Raw genomic sequence first — 9,600 nt, forward strand, 5'->3', positions numbered from 1 at the left:
GAGGGGGGGGAGAGAGGTCAGTATATTATCATCTACATCTTACAGATAAGAACATTAAGTTACAAAAATGTGGCTTTGATTAAGGATGTCTTTAGGGAAGAAGCTGTCATGGGATAATCCACATTTCTGGTCTGAACTCGGCTTGTCAGATACAGTTGGTACGGCTGACGGGATCATCCCCCTCTTCCCCTCTCTTTCCAGGAAGAGAGCTGTCATCCCACTCATCCCTTCATCATCCTCCCCTCATCGAGGCCAGACAGTGTCGTCTGAACTCAGTGCCAGAGGTCTACAGTGCACACCTGAAAAGCCAGGTAGAAATGGTGGATAAGTGAAAGGGGGATGAGTTGTGGGGAGAAGAGGGATGGGATGTCCTCCTTGTCTGATGACAGTAGCACTGATAAGAGGGAGGAGATGGGGGAGGCAGCACAGACAGGAGTATCTCTCTACCTCTCCCTCTCTGAGTAATAGACTAGAGGGAAGGAATGCATATCTTTGGAACACACAGCGGATTAATCTCTCTACACACCTCTATAACAGCCAGACTGATCACCACTGACAAGCTACTGCTGTCTACTGTACATCCACTAATGAGGTTGATCTATAATTAAGCTATCTGCCATTTCTATACAGTGAGGGAAAAAAGTATTTGATCCCCTGCTGATTTTGTACGTTTGCCCACTGACAAAGAAATGATCAGTCTATAATTTTAATGGTAGGTTTATTTGAACAGTGAGAGACAGAATAACAACAAAAAAATCCTGAAAAACGCATGTCAAAAATGATATAAATTGATTTGCATTTTAATGAGGGAAATAAGTATTTGACCCCCTCTCAATCAGAAAGATTTCTGGCTCCCAGGTGTCTTTTATACAGGTAACGAGCTGAGATTAGGAGCACACTCTTAAAGGGAGTGCTCCTAATCTTAATTTGTTACCTGTATAAAAGACACCTGTCCACAGAAGCAATCAATCAATCAGATTCCAAACTCTCCACCATGGCCAAGACCAAAGAGCTCTCCAAGGATGTCAGGGACAAGATTGTAGACCTACACAAGGCTGGAATGGGCTACAAGACCATTGCCAAGCAGCTTGGTGAGAAGGTGACAACATTTGGTGCGATTATTTGCAAATGGAAGAAACACAAAAGAACTGTCAATCTCCCTCGGCCTGGGGCTCCATGCAAGATCTCACCTCGTGGAGTTGCAATGATCATGAGAGCAGTGAGAAATCAGCCCAGAACTACACGGGAGGATCTTGTCAATGATCTCAAAGCAGCTGGGACCATAGTCACCAAGAAAACAATTGGTAACACACTACGCCGTGAAGGACTGAAATCCTGCAGCGCCCGCAAGGTCCCCCTGCTCAAGAAAGCACATATACATGCCCGTCTGAAGTTTGCCAATGAACATCTGAATGATTCAGAGGACAACTGGGTGAAAGTGTTGTGGTCAGATGAGACCAAAATGGAGCTCTTTGGCATCAACTCAACTCGCCGTGTTTGGAGAGGGAGGAATGCTGCCTATGACCCCAAGAACACCATCCCCACCGTCAAACATGGAGGTGGAAACATCATTCTTTGGGGGTGTTTTTCTGCTAAGGGGACAGGACAACTTCACCGCATCAAAGGGACGATGGACGGGGCCATGTACCATCAAATCTTGGGTGAGAACCTCTTTCCCTCAGCCAGGGCATTGAAAATGGGTCTTGGATGGGTATTCCAGCATGACAATGACCCAAAACACACGGCCAAGGCAACAAAGGAGTGGCTCAAGAAGAAGCACATTAAGGTCCTGGAGTGGCCTAGCCAGTCTCCAGACCTTAATCCCATAGAAAATCTGTGGAGGGAGCTGAAGGTTCGAGTTGCCAAACGTCAGCCTCAAAACCTTAATGACTTGGAGAAGATCTGCAAAGAGGAGTGGGACAAAATCCCTCCTGAGATGTGTGCAAACCTGGTGGCCAACTACAAGAAACGTCTGACTTCTGTGATTGCCAACAAGGGTTTTGCCACCAAGTACTAAGTCATGTTTTGCAGAGGGGTCAAATACTTATTTCTCTCATTAAAATGCAAATCAATTTATAACATTTTTGACATGCGTTTCTCTGGATTTTTTTGTTGTTATTCTGTCTCTCACTGTTCAAATAAACCTACCATTAAAATTATAGACTGATCATTTCTTTGTCAGTGGGCAAACGTACAAAATCAGCAGGGGATCAAATATTTTTTCCCTCACTGTAAGGGGCAGATACAATATTGTGACACTCGTGATTATTTAGTCTATAGCTGGATAAAATAGTAAAAGTAAGACATAGAGAATAGGAAGTATGTACACATTTAACTGACTGTTATTTTAAGAGGTGGTCTAGAGATGTTTTTAGACTAGGGCTTGTACTGCCACAGTCAGACAACCACCACTGACCCGCTGAAACTTAGCTTACTTTCAATGCCTCTCAATCACCAGAGATACTGTTTAGTACCAGGGGTGGCTGGTTAGGGGGAAGGAGACATGGCAATCCCTAAATGATCACTGAGAAGGAAGAGCCAGACTAATAACAATGAAGCCTAATGCTGGCCGGGGTCCCAACCACAGGTTTACTCAGCCAGGAAGATGGGTTTACACACACACACACACACACACACACACACACACACACACACACACACACACACACACACACACACACACACACACACACACACACACACACACACACACACACACACACACACACACACACACACACACACACACACACACACAGTGTTGTCACTTTAGATTTCAGGACCCACCAAGAAGTTTGTGGCACAATGGAGGAGTGAATCTTTACATCTAGAAGACATCTCCTCTTGTCGCCTGGAGATCATGTCTGGGAATGCACGCTGATTACTTATACATAACGTTCCCATTGTACTCCAAATTACAGGGGAGGGAGTGGGGAGTGTAGCCCTGACTGTGAGTGTGTCTGTCATTAGAACAAACCAGTTAGTGAACTGAATGAGCTCTGAAGGGTGGGAGAGAGGAAGGAGAGGAGGAGGAGGAGAGAAGTGCAAGAGGAGAAGAAGAGGAACGGCTCAGAGAGACAACTCAAGAGAGATAAATGACTCATTCAGTCAGATAGAGTGAATGGGGAGGACTGGAGTGGCCTCAGATTCAGAAAGTTAATCACTTGAACACTAAGGGGCAGCTTCCGGGACACAATTTAAAGGCAGATTTTCGTGATTTTTCTGTGTTTTATATATATTTCCACACTATGAGCTTGGAATAATACTGTGAAATAACTGTTAGTGTAAGAGCTGTTTGAAAAGGCCGCCTGAAATGTCAGCCTGTTTTGGTGGGATGGAGATTTGGCCTTCCATGGTGACATCACCATGTGGTAATAAGAAAGAGACATCTAAACCTTTCTACCAGTAACGGCTCATTTTCAGTTTTCCCCTTCCCACCCAGACCACTCCCAGACATGCCTAGAAAAGTTCTTGCTTGAGAAATTACCCTTTGCTAAGAAGCAATTTTTGTGTATTTTTGTCCATTTTAATTTAAAACAATCACAGTAAGGTAATTCATTCTTACCCAGTAATGATTTGATATTGAGATAAAAACGGCTGCATTGGACCTTTAAGACTGGTCCTGGATTAACAATCATTATCAATGTAAAATCTCCATTGAACGTGTTTCTTGGTTTACCTGTGTCCAAGAAACAAACACATCTCCTCTTTCTCATCTAAAGCCTACGGTTGATATTTGACGTACATGCAAACGAAAAGAGGGAACATTTATGTCGATATGATATCCTAATATGTTCCACTTTCTTTTTTTCCCTTTTTTTTTTACTTCCAGAGCATTCTTGAAGTTGTAAACAAACCATCACCCCCATCTCAGATAACAGCTACACAAATAAAACAAAAATGGAGGCTGAACGCCATCAAACAGGAGCCGGAGGAAAAACATGCCTGTCATTTGACATTCCTCTCCCACAATTCCCTGTTTCCCAACCTGCCTCTTGGCCCCTGCAACACAAAGGGAAGCCCTCTGTTTTCCTCCAACTCCACCGTTCAGTGGAGTGACTCAGAACAAAACACGTTCAGAGAGCTCTTTTATGTGTCATGACAGAGGGTTGTCCAGTGTAGTTAAGACTGGAGTTTCTATTCTATTCTTTTTTCTCTCTTCCCAGTTCTACCACCTGTTACTAGAAGTATAGGATTGTAGAACAGATGGAGTGTGTAGTCAGGGGTAGAGCGAGAGGAGGGAGGAGGGGAAGGACCCGCAAAGAGAGGGAAGTCAAGACAAACATATGGGGAGAGGTGCTTTTGTCTTGGGTTGAGTGTGTTTGTGTGCCACTGTCTGTCTGTGTGTGGCTTTGGGGAATGGCGCCATCCATGAGTGGACTTGTAGTGGAATAGATTACATGTAGAGACCAGTGGTTACAGTAAAGAAGGGCATCACCCGGGCTGGAGGATCCTCAGCACCTGGCCTCTGAGTTATGGTGTTGATGATGGCTGGAGGATCCTCAGCACCTGGCCTCTGAGTTATGGTGTTGATGATGGCTGGAGGATCCTCAGCACCTGGCACTCTGAGTTATGGTGTTGATGGTGGCTGGAGGATCCTCAGCACCTGGCCTCTGAGTTATGGTGGTGATGGTGGCTGGAGGATCCTCAGCACCTGGCCTCTGAGTTATGGTGTTGATGGTGGCTGGAGGATCCTCAGCACCTGGCCTCTGAGTTATGGTGTTGATGGTGGCTGGAGGATCCTCAGCACCTGGCCTCTGAGTTATGGTGTTGATGGTGGCTGGAGGATCCTCAGCACCTGGCCTCTGAGTTATGGTGTTGATGGTGGCTGGAGGATCCTCAGCACCTGGCCTCTGAGTTATGGTGTTGATGATGGCTGGAGGATCCTCAGCACCTGGCCTCTGAGTTATGGTGTTGATGGTGGCTGGAGGATCCTCAGCACCTGGCCTCTGAGTTATGGTGTTGATGGTAACACTCTCACCAAAGAGGTTTCACTGGGCTTTGTACAGTCCTACAGTACATGCTCTCACAAGCCCTACTGTAGTTCCTATGTGGCTCAGTTGTTTTTTGTTGTTGATAAACCAACTTCTAACCACATCCTCCCTGCCTCTCCTCTCTCCTTTCATCTACTGTTTGGCACCAGCTCTCTCTCTTTCAGTCTCCTGTCTTTCCACTTTACCTTAGTGCTTTTGGCATGGCTGCATCAATTGTTCCTTTATTCTACCTCACTAACAGGAGAACAAAGAGTGAAGCAAAGTAATGCTATTGATACGCGTTTATCATCAGTGGAAAGTAATGACCCTGTTATCAGTTGAATAGTGTTGTATCTATTTGCATGACTCTGTGTTTTCAGCGACTGTGTTTGATATTAGACAACTGCTGGGAGATCAAATGATAATAAATCAATGTGGATGAAAGGGTTTGGTTGCTACGGCATCACAGGTGCACACTGACACACAACACACAGCATAGACAGAGACTGACACACAAAAACCCAGAGACAAAGACACACACACACACACACACCTGTACACTTGTAAATTGGAACTGGGCACATCAAAGTGTCTCGGGCAACAGTTAAGCCCCCATAACAAACATAGAGGAAGTCATATCATTAGGAGTGACCCATAGGAAGACCCAGGAAATCATATCATTAGGAGTGGCCCATAGGAAGACCCAGGAAGTCATATCATTAGGAGTGGCCCATAGGAAGTCCCAGGAAGTCATATCATTAGGAGTGGCCCATAGGAAGACCCAGGAAGTCATATCATTAGGAGTGGCCCATAGGAAGACCCAGGAAGTCATATCATTAGGAGTGGCCCATAGGAAGTCCCAAGAAATCATGGAGAAAAGCTGAAAGGAACCCCTTTGAAACACTTAATTTGTTTATCTTTTAAAACAGCGTTCATAAAGGGTTATTCTGCTGTCCCCATAGGATAAACCTTTTTGTTTCTCGGTAGAACCCGCTGTGGAAGGGTTCTACATGGAACCCAAAAGAGTTCTACCCGGAACCAAACTTTTTTATTGAAGGGTTATCCTATGGGGATAGCCGAATAACCCTTTTTTTTAAAGAGTGTACCCGTGTTCACTGAACCCAAGAGACTGGGGGGGTCGAATAGGAAGTAATTCTGATACTGGTAGAGTTTCCTTTATAGTCAATATAGTAAAGGGTCAGGAATCATTGAGTCTGTTGCCATTGACGAGTAGCATTCAAGTTGACTTGAACCTGTGTGTTGAACTATTTGAACTAGGGTTTCAAGTTTCAAGTAGGGTTTCATGACAATTGAGTGACCTCTGTATTCAACAGGTGACTATAGATGCCACCACCCACCATACGCCCAACAACCCCACTCACCGTCGTCACTGTCGGCCAGGATGGTGACCTTCGCGCTGGGGAAGGTGGCTCCCACCTGGCCCCCCATGGGCATGCTGAGGGTCACGTTGAAGCTCTCTTCCTCCTCGTAGAGCGAGTCATCAATGATGATGATGCGGCAGGGCTTCTCCCTCTGGTCCTTGTCGAAGCGCAGCACGCTGGTGTGGTCCTCGGGACGCGTGATGTAGTCGCTGTAGGAGAGGACCATGCTGGGGATGGTGCCCGTCGCACTGGCTGTTGGGAAAAGGAGTTCAATGGTTAAGGGTCAATAGAAGAATGACAGACAGTTGCGGGTGAAGGAGAGTAGTTTTATGTTACAATATATCTACAGTGCATTCGGAAAATATTCAGACCCCTTGACTTTGTTATGTTACAGCCTTATTCTAAAATGGATTAAATCATTTTTCCCCCTCATCAATCTACACACAATACCCCATAATGACAAAGCAAAAACTGAAATAACCAATTTATATAGGTTTTCTTACCCTTTACTCAGTACTTTGTTGAAGCACCTTTGGCAGCCTCGAGTCTTCTTGGGTATGATGCTACAAGCTTGGCACACCTGTATTTGGGGAGTTTCTCCCATTCTTCTCTGCAGATCATCTCAAGCTCTGTCAGGTTGGATGGGGAGCATCGCTGCACAGCTATTTTCAGGTCTCTCTAGAGATGTTCGATCGGGTTCAAGTCCGGGCTCTGGCTGAGCCACTCAAGGACATTCAGAGACTTGTCCCAAAGCCACTCCTGCGTTGTCTTGGCTGTGTGCTTAGGGTCATTGTTTTGTTGGAAGGTGAACCTTCGCCCCAGTCTGAGGTCCTGAGTGCTCTGTACTTTGCTCCGTTCATCTTTCTCTCGATCCTGACTAATCTCCCAGTCCCTGCCTCTGAAAAACATCCCCACAGCATGACGCTGCAACCACCATGCTTCACCGTAGGGTTGGTGCCAGGTTTCCTCCAGACGTGACGCTTGGCATTCAGGCCAGAGTTCAATCTTGATTTCATCAGACCAGAGAATCTTGTTTCTCATGGTCTTAGAGTCCTTTAGGTGCCTTTTGCCAAACTCCAAGCGGGCTGTCATGTGCCTTTTACTGAGGAGTGGCTTCCGTCTGGCCACTCTACAATAAAGACCTGATTGGTGGAGTGCTGCAGAGATGGTTATCCTTCTGGAACTCTGAAGCTCTTTCAGATTGACCATCGGGTTCTTGGTCACCTCCCTGACCAAGGCCCTTCTCCCCTGATTGCTCAGTCCTGGTGGTTGCAAACTTCTTCCATTTAAGAATGATGGAGGCCACTGTGTTCTTGGGTACCCTTCCCCAGCTCTGTGCTTCAACACAATCCTGTCTCGGAGCTCTACTGACAATTCCTTCGACCTCATGGCTTGGTTTTTGATTTGACATGCACTGTCTACTGTGGGAACTTATATAGACAGGTGTGTGCCTTTCCAAATCATGTCCAAACAATTGAATTTACCACAACTGCACTCCAATCAAGTTGTAGAACATCTCAAGGATGATCAATGGAAACAGGATGCACTTGAGCTCAATTTCGAGTCTCATAGCAAAGGGTCTGAATACTTACATAAATAAGGTATTTCTGTTTTTTTTTTTAAATACACTTCTAAAAATCGGTTTTTGCTTTGTGATTATGGGGTATTGTGTATTGGATTAATGAGATTATTAATATTTCTGATCCATTTTAGAATAAGGTTGTAACGTAACAAAATGTGGAAAAAGGGAAGGGTCTGAATACTTTCCGAATGCACTGTATATCTATGTGTATTTTATTCATGCATTTAATCTTTGTAAAAACCCATGTATTTGAATGATATAATTGACTGTATTCACCTTGCTGGGTGTAGCAGATGACCATGAGTTCCTGGCTAAGGTCTCCAGAGCGGCGAACAGGCACCAGCAGCTCCCCAATGTCCTCCTCTATCTTATACTCTGCCTGGGGGATGAACACCGTGGACTCTGCAGAGGAAAGAGGGAGAAACCATAGAATTCAGAATTAGAATAGTAATTTAATAGGATCTCTGTGGGAGAAACACAGAGGATAGGCCATAGAGAACAAGAGAAGAAGAGTTTACAAGCCCAGGTGAGTCTGTACTTATTTGATGCATGCATATTTGCTGCTGCCATCAAATTGCCCAGCAATGGAACTATAAACATGATCTGATTCGTAATCTTATATGAAGGATACAATTATATTTTTTAATGTATCAATCCATGTAAATTAATGTAGCCTTTCCAATTGACTTAAGCCTATCTACTATTCATAAAGGATTTCATGTCGGAGGGCAAATCAAACAGACAATCTGCAGATAAGGCCGTTCATTCTTACCATCACCAGGGTCCACTATCTCCACAGTGGCTGTATCGGGGTACTCCAGCACGGCCATGACAGGCTCTGACAGCTGGATCTCAAAGGTCTCGCTGGTCTCAAACTCCTGGTCCGTGAAGATCTTCACCCTCCAGGTGGCCACTGTCTGGCCTGGGTTGAACTGGACCTGCTTCTGGGCCTTTCCCCGGAAGTCCTTGTCCTTCTCCGCCGTGCCATCCTTGGTGGTGATGCCTGAATAGAACCATATCGAACTGAACTAAATAGAACCTAATTTAATTACATTGAATAGGAATTTAGCTGAGGTAAGCTGAGCTGAACTGAATTGAGTTGAATTGAACCTAATTGAACTGAATAGCTTTATAATAATGGCACGTAGCACTGTGTAGTTTGTAGGGCCTCAGAGGATGTGAGTTGACTGCAGGTTGACTGTGATTTACAGACTGTAGTTGCCTGGTTAGCTCTCATTGTCTGTCTTTGTTCATATTTGCCCACTACTGCGTCGTCAAAGACAACTGTGAATATAGGAGTGTACCCAATAAAAGCCTGTGTGTTGGATGTAGCCAAACAGACAAGCATGTTGACATTACCTGGTGAACTCTATGAGGAAGGGCTATCTGACCCCTCAATCAAACTTCACCAGCGAGACAGGAAATGGGTCATCAGTCAAACAGGAACACACACAGGGCAGATTGATAACCAGGGGGTCTGTTTTATTCTTAGGTTTCTTCTAATGGCAGGGTAATAATAGATAAATACACTCCATGAAGACCCTTAAAGGGCCAATCAGTCTTTTACACAATGACAGTTTAATAGGTCCTGCTTTCTGAATAGTCTCTCCACTGACATTTACATTTTTTCGAAGTACCCCTAGTCAGAGTTGATGGTGGTGGG

At 45.0% G+C, this 9,600-nt stretch overlaps 1 protein-coding gene across 1 annotated transcript in view; it reads right to left on the bottom strand.

The window, feature by feature from the left end:
* Positions 1–9,600, bottom strand: part of LOC106610210 (FRAS1-related extracellular matrix protein 2) — a 59,986-nt gene that overhangs the window by 27,087 nt on the left and 23,299 nt on the right. Inside the window, exons 4-6 of the mRNA XM_045716570.1 lie at positions 8,710–8,940; positions 8,214–8,339; positions 6,356–6,607 (exon numbers count right to left, since the gene is read on the bottom strand). Of these exons, the coding sequence (XP_045572526.1) occupies positions 6,356–6,607; positions 8,214–8,339; positions 8,710–8,940 (609 nt within the window). The remainder of the gene's footprint in view (positions 1–6,355; positions 6,608–8,213; positions 8,340–8,709; positions 8,941–9,600) is intronic.

Source organism: Salmo salar, chromosome ssa04 (assembly GCF_905237065.1).
Source record: "Salmo salar chromosome ssa04, Ssal_v3.1, whole genome shotgun sequence".
NCBI lineage: Eukaryota > Metazoa > Chordata > Actinopteri > Salmoniformes > Salmonidae > Salmo > Salmo salar.